Raw genomic sequence first — 12,428 nt, 5'->3', positions numbered from 1 at the left:
GAGCTTTGAAAAAGTGGACAGCTCTTTGAAAAATGACTACAAAGGAAACTTGCAGAATTATATCTGTGGATATGTTAGAACATTTACTAAAGGATTCAAATGTCTTCTAAAAATTGTTCTCAAATATTTAAGATTTCATGCTCTAACAGATGCAGGAAAAATTTAGCTATTAGACAGCCCTCCAGTGCTTTATTCTTTAGACCACTGTGGCTACAACACATCTGCACTTGACAGTAACAATGAACATGTTCCAGCAGCACACTCTATATTAGAATCACCGATGATCTGACTGGTTCAGTGTGTGTGTTTTCTGCTGTACTTAGTGTGTCTTGCTTGTTCTTCCAGGTTTACAGCAGCACAGAACATCTGGCGACGCCGTCCAACCTGAGCTTCTCCTCTGACCGCAGCCACAGTGAGGACAAGGAGGACCGCGGGGAGGTGGGAGGGCTCAGTCCCTCCCCGAGCCCAGCGGAGGGCAGCGTGGAGCGCATACACCCTGGACGCATGGCCAGGTAGGCAAAAGCATGAGACATGTCACGACCTCCTCTAAGTGTGAAAAGCTGCCAGAAGAATTTAGAAAGTTACGGTTCACCTGACCTTAGAGTATTCACTTGTATCTGTGTAAAAGCAAAAAACAATCAAAATGCAGTGTTTAGTTTAGTGGTGTAGTTTGTTCCTTTGGACTGTTGATTTACCCGTTGAACTTGTATTTGGCTGTTTGTAGCCTTCGCCCTCGGGCCTCTTCTAGCTCCTCCCAGTCTGAGAGGAGCACCAGCCCTCTGGTGATGAGCAGCACCCACAGCCTGGAGACGATGCCTCGCTTCGCCCTCTCCACTGACGATGAGGGTAAATCCAGACTGACATGTTTTTGAGTGTGAATGATCAGTTTGGTAGTATTTGAGCAATTGCGTTTGTTTGGGTGAAAGTGAAACTACCAAAACTTTCTCTTCTTAGGCCATGATGTTAATTTTTTTTAACCTGTATTTCCTACAGCTGAGGTGGTTGTTTCGAATCTTCGGAGGATCAGAATTCGCAGCAACAGCACAGGAGCCAAACACTCATCCCCCAAAGAACCAGCCGGCCCTCGGCGCTTTGGTAACCAGCTGGAGACACCGGACAGACAGAGGCTTCCCTGTGGAGGGAAGGTTCCCAAGTCTGCCTCTGTCTCAGCCCTGTCTCTCATCATCACTACAGGTACAGAAGCTTATCATTGTTATGGAGATTATTCATGTGCGCCTTTCTCCACTGCTGACCATCGCTCAAAATATCCACAGCAATCATCACCATCTCAAAGTCCTACAAAAGATAGAATTAAGTGGCAATGATCCACTGGTCTAAATCTTTTGACAAATTTTGTAGGTGTTTTGTTTGTAAAAAAACAAATTCAAACAGGCATGTTTTTTGAAAGTAATAATTAAAGTTTAGAAACACAGGATGCATCATTCTGATTATCTATTTGTAACAAGAACTCTTAGTTATGTATGTGACATACTCAAATTTTGTATGGTTAGAAAAACTGCATCTTATTGGGAAGACAAATACTGTTTGCTAATTGTGTGGACACATTTGGAGAAAAACGGTCCTTGGTGTTTTTCAGATGACTCACCTGGTGGCCTCCAGCCCAGTCCCATCTCCCCACGGTCGCTGTCCTCCAACCCCTCGTCCCGTGACTCCTCACCCAGTCGGGATCTGTCACTCAGCCCCGGCAGCCTGAGGCCGCCAATCATCATCCACACTTCAGGGAAGAAGTATGGCTTCACCCTGCAGGCCATCCGTGTCTACATGGGCGACAGCGACGTCTACACGGTGCATCACATGGTGTCGGTAGGTGTCACCACAAGCCGTAAAAGTCATTGTTTACCATGATTTATTTTGGTGACCCCAAACTAGAACTAAAAGGTATGAAAGGTTGTTATGTAATCCTCAAATGAAACTCCTCTTCTCACACTCACTGTGTTGCTGTTCTAACAGAGTGTGGAGGATGGCAGCCTGGCTCACCAGGCAGGTCTTCGCACTGGAGACCTGATCACACATGTGAACGGAGAGTCTGTCCAAGGCCTGGTCCACCCCGAGATGTTAGAGCTGTTACTGAAGGTAAAACTCACTCAGACTCAGACTCAGACTCTTTGTCTAAAAATCCGATTCAAGTTGCATTTCTTGCCCTTCACAAAAATTAACCATTCTTTTAATTCCCATGAAACGTGCAGAGTGGGAGCAAGGTGACGCTTCAGACCATAGCACTAGAGAACACATCAATCAAAGTCGGTCCGGCTCGAAAGACTAAACACAAAGGCAAGATGGCTCGCCGCAGCAAGAAGAGCAAGAAGAGAGATAATTATGACAGGTAAAGATCTGAGGTTTGGTTTCCTCTCAGTCGCTGTAGCTCTGCAGTGTTAGTCATCTTTTGTTTACTTTGTGAGGTTAGTAATTGGTGGATGTTGTCAGTACTTTGTCTCCCTCTAGTGTTAGATACCATTAAGTGAAGTAAAGTGTCAAGTTTGCTATTTTAATGTTAATGTTAATCGTTTGGTATAAATTTTGTATTTGTCAAATGCAAAAGGCCCCCACAAGTATGAAGAGTGTTTTTTATAATGCAGAACTTTTTAAACTGTCTGTGAGACGATGACGTCGTATCTCTGACTCGTCCTCTTCCTCCAGGCGACGCAGCATCTTGAAGAAGCTGTCCAAGCAGAGCACAGTGATGCACAGCAGTCGCAGCTTCTCCTCAGGTCTCCACCACTCAGTTTCCTCCAGCGAGAGTCTTCCAGGCTCCCCGACACACAGCCTCTCTCCCGGCCCCTCCACGCCCTGCCGAAGCCCTGCACCCGACCATCAGGCCTTTGGTGAGCTCAGTGGGGCTTCACGTGGTCTTTGATTGTAACATCTGAAACTAATTTAGTAAAATATTCTGTTTTTATGCAACCTGTGGTGTGAAATATCTGAAACTGTTTTACCTCTGCTTCCCAGAAAATAACTCCCCTCAGAGCACATCTCCTTGCTCCAGTTCTCCCAGTTCCCCTGCCGCACACATACGGCCCAGCTCGCTCCACGGCCTGGGCTCCAAACTCAGCACACAGCGCTACACCAAGGTGGGCCGCCGGAAGTCAACCAGCAACATCCCCCCTTCTCCACTTGCCTGTAATTCCTCCTCATCCTCCAACCAGCCCCTTTCTCCACAGCGCTCACCCTCCCCACTCCCGGGCTTTGCCAAAACTCTTCACTCCTACCATGGCAAAACCCTGTCGCCACCTACTATCGTTAGACACATTGTCCGGCCCCGCAGCGCCGAGCCGCCTCGATCTCCTCTGCTCAAGAGGGTCCAGTCGGCTGAAAAGCTGTCTGGAGTGTATCATGCTGATAAGAAGTCATACACTCCCCGCAGGCACACGCTGGAAGTGCCGTTTTATGGTGAAGGGGAGCTGCTGGGTGACTCTGAAGTAGAGGGGGCCTGTGGAGGCTCCCATATCGGGGTCGACTACAGCAGGCTTGGCAGTTACACTGGTAGCCAGAGGATCTGGGACTCTGGGATAGACCGGTCAGAGCAGCTGGTCGTGATGCGAAAGCTCAACCTGTCAGAGCGGCGAGACTCCTTTAAGAAGCAGGAGGCGGTGCAGGAGGTGAGCTTTGATGAGCCAGATGAGAAAACCAGCACCACGGTTACAGTGACCACCACAGCCCCGGGAGAACAAACACAACCCCAGCAGCAGCACAGGATGGCCTGGATGCTCGCTCGACCACAAACCAGCGAGGAAGTGGAGCTGCAAGTGCCGGTGGTGAGGAGGTTTACCCTGGTGCCCCAGATCGCTGTGCAGGGCTCGACGGAGAGCGAGGAGCAGGATGAGTGGGAGCCGTGTTCAGACGGAGAGGACACCAACGACACGCCTGAACTGGAAGTTGTCGTCACTCCATCTCAGCAACAGGCAGGACGTCTGCACAATGACAACAGCTGCAGTCAGGCAGCAGAAACCACTTCCACCGGTCCTCAAGTTGGACCATCAACAAAAAAGACTGAGTGTAATGAGGAAACTCCACAAAAAGGGCATCTGAGAAAGTAACAGCTCACCACTGTACTCACTTCAACTACTCAAATCTTTCTTTCACATGTTTCAAGGGTGACATCAGTTATTGCTGAGGGAAAACTAACAGGTAAGGAGGGACCTGCTGGGAGACTCTGAAAGATTTTACTTGAATTTTTCTATTGTAAATATTTGCCTCAAGGCATTGCAGACCCTCCGGTCTTATTTATTACATTTGTAAACTATGATGAGTTAGTGACAGGAAAAGAGGGAAGTTCTCATTGGTTGAATAGCCAAGGTTCATAATTTTTGTATCCATAAAATGTGGTTTTATGTCCTTTGACTGGATTTTTTTTTTTTTTTTTTTTTTTTAATAAATGTCTATTTTTTTAAATAAATCGCGGTACGCAGTAGTACCCAGTAGTTCCCTGTATGCTGGGGATAATTGTTGTAGGACCAAAAGGTACGAGAAGTAATTTTAGAAGCTGAAGTTGTGTTTAATTGTTGTTGGGTTTTTTTCTCCTTGTCAGTGTCAGTTTAGACCTGAGCAGTGCAGCTTCCAATAGTGTAATACTACATTGATCTTAATCTATATTAACCTAAGAATGGCCTTTGGTTCACACTGTGAGCAACATGGTTGATGGTCAATTGTCAGCCAGACTCTTGCAGTTGTATCTACTATATATATATACTACTCTGCATATTTCAGGCCAATCTTCATTTTGCTGCTTTGCTCTGGCCTTTCATAGCACTACATCCTTTAGAAGGGTAAACATAGAAACTACCAGGCCCTAATTAGGCTTCAGAAAAAAGAAACTACTCAAGATTTACAGTTGTACAAAACTGGAAAGTTTTGCACAGCTGGAATTCTTCCATTTTGCACTTGTCAGATACAGCTGTTGCTCATGAAACAATCAAATGGATAAGGAAAAAAAAAAGCAGTGCTGATTTGCACTTGTCTGGTAATTGAAGACAACAATGAAAAGAGTAGCTGTGACCGACGCTTTCTGAATTTCTCACCTTAGTTATACCAGTAGGACTTCCGTTGAACAGCCGATCATGTTCTTTGCAGTGTGAATTCATGGTCATAGCATTGTTGTTTCCATATAGAGCGCAGGGTAATATTTGCAAATCACACTGACAAGTACAATCTGTTATGAAGACATTATGAAGTCGACTCAAAAAGGGTGTTGTGTGCCATGATGTCAGTGCCGTGTTCGCTCTAAGCCATATCTTTGAAGACTGAAATGTTGTTTGAAATCATTTGTGTTTGTATCTGTGTATGGAAACTCTCACTGTGTGAAGTATCTCCACAATCTCAACACCATCTTGTGTGAAAAATGAGAGTATTAAGCTCTGGATGTTGCAGAAGATGAAACACTCTGCTCTTTGGCTACTTGATGTAAAGTTAGTGTGATACCACATCAAAGAGGTATCACAGACTTAGTTTTTGTTTTTCTTCCTGTTCAACTTTTAACCTTGTAAAACACTGATTCAGGACGGCTCTGCATCTTGCTGTAATAACTTGTTGTGTTCAAAGCATGCATCTCGCAGGAAAAACAGTGAGCAGCCAAATCAAGCTCTACGTCTTCTTCAGAGCCTGGAGGGAATCACAGGAGTAGCTTTTGTTTGCTTAAAACATTTTGGGGTTGATGCTTTCCTTACTGGTAGTAACCTGGAGAAGTGTTGGATCCTTGTGTATTTTTGGAGTATTTTTTTTTTCCTGAAACTGTAGCTTTCGTCTTTGTTTATTCACTTGAGCATGTGGGAGACACCATGCCTAAATGACCTGTTCCTACTTAATTAATTGTGTAGTGATGTTTACATGAGGGGGTGGGGGCACTAATGTATTTTGACATGAATTTTGTACCATAACTGAATGTGGAAGGGAAACTAGAAAGAGGGACACACTTACATCGAATCCAAACCCAGGGCTTGTTTGAACAAATGTTTTATGTCTTTGTATTGTACAAATATTGATGTATATTTTGATAACAAGGCTGTGTATAATTCCAAATGTGTTGAAGGACATGATATGCACAATGACAATGACAATTTGTGGCACCAGGGGTTTTGGGAAGTTTGTCTGGAGAGGCTGTTTTTACAGAACGCCTTGTTGGGATTCAGAAAAGTATTTCACATCCAGCGCAGACTGGATGTACTTTACATTTTTTCCAGTACAGAGATGGAGTTTTGAGTTTATTTGTCTTATTTGTCAGTAGCTGTGTGCTGTTGCTGGCGTTTATACTGGCTTTCAATGAGTCTTTCTTTATAAAGCATCAGAATTGTTGATGTTTTTACTTAATAGAGTACTCCACCGATTTAACGTTGCACTCTTATAACAATGTCAGACTCACAATGAACAGTTGTTGTGTTTTGTTGTTGTTTTTTTTTTTTTATAAAGGATGAAACACCGATGCAGCAGAATCAGAGATATTCTCTTTTTTTGTATTCTTGTTCTTTGTTTAAACCTGGCGCCTACATTAACCAAAATGCAATTCAACCACCAACGGTTCAGTCGGAGATTTGGGTGTGTTATGCTAATAGAGGCTAATGAAGTCTCGAGCCGTTATCCTCAAGCAGACTCAACACTCATATTTTTTTATTATTATTTCACTGCTAGTAGTCTTTTGAAAGTTTAAATTAATTTACCAGATCTTATGAAGCTTCCTCTGAGCCACAAAAGACTTTTTTCCACATATGCAGTAATGTCTCCCAAGACATGTAGATTTTATTGTGTAAAATCGGTGGAGTTCCCCTTTAAGTCTCCTGTCCTCCAAAAAAAAAAAAAAAAAAATCCATGAATCTCATGATGAGGACTTTACAGAATCCTGTTGTTGTGTCAGTGAACAGCACGGACAAAGTGCGTCACTTAGGTTATTTTTGCAGTCTGACAGAATTGTTTACAATGAACAAACATGCTATGTACTGTACAAACATTTTATATCCTGTGGCTGTATAAGATGAATCGACCCTCTTTGATACCATGAAAGAAAGCTACACTCATAGAAGTTACATATCTGTTTTTGTTTTGTTCTTTTCAAACGGATCTTAAAAGAGTAATTTAGCACCAAGCTGGAAAGCAGGAAGTTTACAGTATTTACATGCACTTAAGTAACAGGGTTATCGTCAGCATGTTGATATCTGGACCAGGTACACATTTAATCTAGTTTGAAATGAACATCTGCATGACAAAGACCTTAAATACAGATGGTAATGCTGCAGCAAGATAAATAAGAACAATGTTACTTTAGTGATGTGCTCTTACAGGTCAGACAAACTTAACAGCTGATTTAACATCTGTAAAAATTCAGACACATTTGTACAGTTAGTACTCGAAAATGTATTGTAAAAAGGGATACAGGATATCATTAATACACTTCAAATATACCAGTCTTTGTTCTAAAATATGGCAGAAGGTTTGGGAGAAATCTTCAGATTACTGACCAGCTGCATGTCAGCATCATGCATGTACTCCTGATTTCTCTTTAACAACCTGGCTTCTTATGTGAATGTAAATATAGTCATCACTTTACTGATCTCTTCTGATTGAAAGTTAATGTCTGTTGCACCTGTAGTGCAGTGATGTCACACAAGTAAAGGTGAGCGCTTCTCAGCTGGTGTTAAGATACTCTTTAGGGGCAAACTGGCAGTTCAAACTGTTGTACATGTGCACGTGTTTCTTCTGTTCAGTGCATGCTGCATGAGACAAGCACACATCTGTAATACTTGATTGCATGGTATACCGGCGTTGTCGCCCTGTACTGTGTTTTCTTGTGCAACAAATAAAATTTGTATTTCTCTTTGACTCTTCTTGGTGTTTGAGTTTTATGTACATTATGACTGTTTACCAAAACATAGTCACATACAGTTTTCTTGCACATTTCTGATGTTGAAAAATAAGTAATATGCAGATTTTAATAGGTTTGAACAAGTGTTTGATTCTGATATGCAGACTCGCATTGTTTGATTCTCTCAAAAATGTATATTTATTTGCTTTCTGTGTAATCATCTATAGTAATATGACTTGGGATCTAATACAGAATATATTTTATTAGTGATGCTACAATAAATATGGGTGACATACTGTGGATTAAGAGTGACGTTCAGGTTACAGTAATCAGGTAAACTACCATAAAAGCCATATTTATTTATTTTTTTCCAGCAAGTTAGTTTTAACAGTTTACTCACTACAGGTTATGCTGATACAATGCAGTTTATATTATTCACTAACACTGGCATGTTAATGCTATAAAATAGAATAAAAAGGTTGTAAGAATCTGGCATCAATTTATAAAAATGGGATCTTCTAAAAAAATGTATTCAGTTATTTCTTTCCACAGATGCAACTGAGCTGTTACCAACAAAATTGGCCCCAAAATGAAATGTCATGTCAGATTTCCTGTTAACTGATTTAGTTTTATTTCACAACTGTATAGCTGTTATAATTTTTAGTATAAAATAAGGATAAAATACATCCGTCTGTAATGCTGCAGTTGTCCTTCCAGGCCGCCAGGTGTCAGTCAAGAGCTGCAGTTGTCCTTCCAGGCCACCAGGTGTCAGTAAAGAGCTGCAGTTGTCCTTCCAGGCCACCAGGTGTCAGTAAAGAGCTGCAGTTCTCCTTTTAGGCCGCCAGGTGTCAGTAAAGAGCTGCAGTTGTCCTTCCAGGCCGCCAGGTGTCAGTCAAGAGCTGCAGTTGTCCTTCCAGGCCACCAGGTGTCAGTAAAGAGCTGCAGTTGTCCTTACAGGCCGCCAGGTGTCAGTAAAGAGCTGAGAAACTCGCTTATGTTACAAGAAGAAGCTCTGTGTCCTTCACAACAGGAAACATGGCTACAGCCACTAAAATCATCCAGAGGCTCCGAAATTTCCTATCAGGGGTAAGATATACAACCAGGGACGAGTTTAAAACTGTAAAGAGGACGTAGTGACAGTGTAATACAAGTTTATCTCTGGGTGACTTATTGTAATTAATCTTCTACAGGTCTAATTTAACGGCCACCGCTAGCTTTCAAGAGCTAACGTTCACCTGCCCAACGACGCTGAAGTTAGGCTCAGATTCAGGGTGAAGGGGAAAGGAAAGGGAAACATAAATAATGGTATTTAGCGTTTAGATATCTTGCCATTTACATTTATGAAAGAGTGTTAGACATCGTAGCAAAAGTCCTGACAAGTCTAAATATAGTGGTTTTTGATCTGGATAGGGTCTATTGCGGTGTGAATGAGAAAAAAAGCAGTGAAATCGCCCTTTTTTGTTTTTTCACAAATAGAATAAAGGTTTCACAAATGTGAAACTGTGTTTTAATGAATGTCTGGAGTCTCCTTGTTAATCTAGTCCAGATTTGAGGAGTATAAATGTAATGATTTTTAATCTGGACCTGCTCTAATGTGGTGTGGATAGGGGGAAAAAGCAGTGAAATTGCCCTTTTTTGTTTTCATAAGCAAAATAAAGGTTTCACAAATCCGAAAGTGGGTTTCAACAGTGTTGAGGCTTTTGCCACGATGTCTGACACTACTTTATAAGTGTGAGAGTGGTGGAAAAAACAGAGAATCAGCCGCTAAATATCATTATTTATGTTTCCCCTCAAAGATCCCCACCAGACGTATTATAAAATACATTTCTTTTAATAATAATTTGCGTCTGATATGGTTTATCCAGAAAAAAAGTATCTCGTTTAATTCTTTAAAATGACATCTACTCCTTCTCTGTCAGTAAAAAAATCCAGACCCTATAAATATGTAAATATATTTCATCTCAGATGTTGAACTTCTGAACACAAGATGTCTCCTACTTCACTGTAAAGTCTGTTCTCAGTGTTTGTGCACTGGAGACTTCAACTTTCCACATCACACATGTGTGAGTTGAATATTGAACCTCTTTAGGCTCCAAAACTATTTGTGATGTCACTAATCATGCTCGTAAGCCCGTCCCTGAAAATCTAACTTTCAGTGAGCACAGAGAAACTTTCCACTTTCAGCAGATGTAATTTCAAACTCTGCACGTACGTCATTCTGCACAGTGAAGCTTAAATATCCAACTGTAGGAACAAGAAGAAAAACACATTTTTGAGTAGAGGGGGCCTTTAACTTTTCCGTTAATCCCGATTCAGAAGCCAACTTCAGCATCGTACCAGTCGAGTTAATTTTCATGTTAGTTGGATGATAGCATGTGAAAAGAAAAGATATGATGATGACAGTGCGGATTTTAAATCAATTACAATGGTGTTTATTTTTCAGCATGACCTGCAAGCCAAACTGCAGCTGCGGTATGAGGAGATAGCAAAGAGGTAAGACTTTAACTCAGCTTCTCCATTATACTGTGACACACTGAAGTAACTACAGTGGTGGAAGAAGCACTCAGATCCTTTACTTTTGGAAAAGTAAATACACCACAATGTAAAAATACCCCATTTCAGGTAAAAGTTGTAAAATCCTACTTAAGTAAGTACAGAAGTATTACCAGGTAACACTGGCCTCTCCCTTAAAGGAGAGGTTTGCAGTTTTTCAATTCTGTCTTAAAATTTACAGTCTTTTTAGCATCAGATTCCCTCTTTTTGTTTCCTGGGACAGTGTTTCCCCGTTGAGCTGCAGTGGAAGTATAGTAACATAAATAGGAACTTTGGCACTAAAAAGACTTTCACGTTGAAAAATTTCAACTTGATTTGACTCATTTGGACGACTGAAGCTTCATATTAGCTTCAGGACTGTGGATTTTGTCCCCCATCACTTACATTTTAAGTGCATTATGAAGGGATCTTCTAATGGTCAGTATGAATAGGAGGAATGATTACAGCAAGAAAAAACTACTTCAGTGTTCATTTGGGCTCCTGACTGTTGATTTAAGACAGACTTGAAAAATTGTGAACTTGTCCTTTTAATAATCTTAACTCAAAGTCCATTTTACTATTTTTTTCTACATCTCAGCTGCATCTCACGGTCTTCTTATCTCATCTCCATGACAACTGAGCAAACTCCATCTGTTGGAGTCCTATAAAAAGCTAATAAGTGGATCTTGAGTAAAGTCAGACTACTATTTCCAATACTGAGATTGAAATTCTCACACTAACACATCTGAGGCATCATTTTTATCACTCAGGCATGTTTCTAAATTGACATTTTCACAGAAGAAGTTGGACTTTGTTGTAGCAGCAAAAGCACAGGTGGAACGAAATACACTGATGGTTAGTTATTTTATACATTAGAGCTGCAGCAATTAATCGATTAGTTGATTGACAGAAATTTATCAGCAACTATTTTGATAATTGAATAATTGTTTTAGTAATTTTTTAAGAAAAATGGCAAACATTTGCTGGTTGTAGCTTGTCAGATGTGAGGATTTTAAGGTTTTTGTGTCATACATGATAGTAAACCAAATATCTTTGGACTGCTGATCAGACAAAACATGACTTTTGAAGACGTCACCTTGGGGTCTAAGAAATTAAAACAGGTCTGCCAATACGAACCCACCAGGGAAAACTTTTTCTGCACTTGTTCAGATTGTTTATGCTTCTTCTACAGGACGCAGCCTCCACCCAAACTGCCAGTTGGCCCGAGCCACAAGTTTGCCGGTAACTACTACTACACCAGGGACGGACGCAGAGAGTCAGTACCCGCCACAGTCATCATGTCTTCACAGAAGGCGCTCACTGCTGGCAGGTAAATGACTCAGTCGATGCACATAAATGCACATAAATTTGATTACAACTAGATAAAGACGTTGTTGGACATCTTACCTTAGTTTGGTTAATGTTGAAAGCAGAGCAGTCAAACCTGATGAACAGGGATGAATTATTTTTCAGATAACAGTTGAGTAATTCTGTTTGTGATGTCTCTGCAGTGAGAAATGTTACATGATGACAGAATTAACTGGACGCAAATAGATTTAGGAACAGATATTTTATCTATTTTTGATGTTTTTACGTGAATTCAAACTGCAACAGGCACCTGCAGCTGATCACGTAGTTAACAACTAGATTTCATGACATCTAGTGGACACGCTGATAAAAATGCATAATTTGTTTTATTTGTAGTGAGTCTCTCAGCACCTAGTGGTATTTCTCTTGACTTTTTGATCTTTTCTAGCCAAGCTGAAGTCCCAGCAAAGCCTCCTGTGACCCCAGGTGCCGTATATAAGGCTCCATCTCTCTCCACAGACCAGCCGTACCTCTGAGCAGCACGGCACCATCCTTTCTACATCAACAACCTCATTTCTTCCTTCAAAACTGCTGCAGAGACTTACCTGCAGTGTATGTTGGTTGTATCTTGTACAATAGAAAGTGTGAATAAAATGTGTTATATGTTAAAGTTTTCTGTCCATCTGGTTGTTCTTGTTGTATGAAATGGACAAATTTTCAGTGTTACTTGTGTAAGTAGATTTGCCAATATGATAGTGATGTACATAATGGAACAGAAAAC

At 41.2% G+C, this 12,428-nt stretch overlaps 2 protein-coding genes across 2 annotated transcripts in view; both read left to right on the top strand.

Moving 5' to 3' along the window:
* The window catches only part of mast3b (microtubule associated serine/threonine kinase 3b), a 31,949-nt gene extending 24,125 nt beyond the window's left edge, over window positions 1-7,824 (top strand). The window contains exons 19-26 of the mRNA XM_042416653.1: window positions 346-512; window positions 725-846; window positions 994-1,194; window positions 1,598-1,824; window positions 1,972-2,094; window positions 2,208-2,344; window positions 2,659-2,843; window positions 2,968-7,824. Of these exons, the coding sequence (XP_042272587.1) occupies window positions 346-512; window positions 725-846; window positions 994-1,194; window positions 1,598-1,824; window positions 1,972-2,094; window positions 2,208-2,344; window positions 2,659-2,843; window positions 2,968-4,055 (2,250 nt within the window). The 3' untranslated portion in view covers window positions 4,056-7,824. The remainder of the gene's footprint in view (window positions 1-345; window positions 513-724; window positions 847-993; window positions 1,195-1,597; window positions 1,825-1,971; window positions 2,095-2,207; window positions 2,345-2,658; window positions 2,844-2,967) is intronic.
* Window positions 7,825-8,764: 940 nt separating this feature from the next.
* Window positions 8,765-12,317, top strand: ndufa7 (NADH:ubiquinone oxidoreductase subunit A7). The gene is made up of 4 exons (XM_042417090.1): window positions 8,765-8,893; window positions 10,251-10,300; window positions 11,532-11,669; window positions 12,096-12,317. The coding sequence occupies exons 1-4, from the start codon at window positions 8,843-8,845 to the stop codon at window positions 12,181-12,183; spliced, it is 327 nt and encodes a 108-aa protein (XP_042273024.1). The 5' UTR covers window positions 8,765-8,842; the 3' UTR covers window positions 12,184-12,317.
* The last annotated feature ends 111 nt before the right edge of the window (window positions 12,318-12,428 follow it).

The sequence above is a fragment of the Thunnus maccoyii genome, chromosome 7 (genome assembly GCF_910596095.1).
Source record: "Thunnus maccoyii chromosome 7, fThuMac1.1, whole genome shotgun sequence".
Classification (NCBI taxonomy): Eukaryota; Metazoa; Chordata; class Actinopteri; order Scombriformes; family Scombridae; genus Thunnus; species Thunnus maccoyii.
The sequence above is the reverse complement of the archived record's forward strand: the minus strand, read 5'-3'. Positions and strand labels throughout refer to the sequence as shown.

Excerpts from the sequence above, each read along its gene's own strand:
- ndufa7 (XM_042417090.1), top strand. The coding sequence starts at position 8,843 with ATGGCTACAGCCACTAAAATCATCCAGAGGCTCCGAAATTTCCTATCA. Across the intron at positions 8,894-10,250 it reads TCCGAAATTTCCTATCAGGG|CATGACCTGCAAGCCAAACT; the intron begins GTAAGATATACA and ends TTTATTTTTCAG. Across the intron at positions 11,670-12,095 it reads AAGGCGCTCACTGCTGGCAG|CCAAGCTGAAGTCCCAGCAA; the intron begins GTAAATGACTCA and ends GATCTTTTCTAG.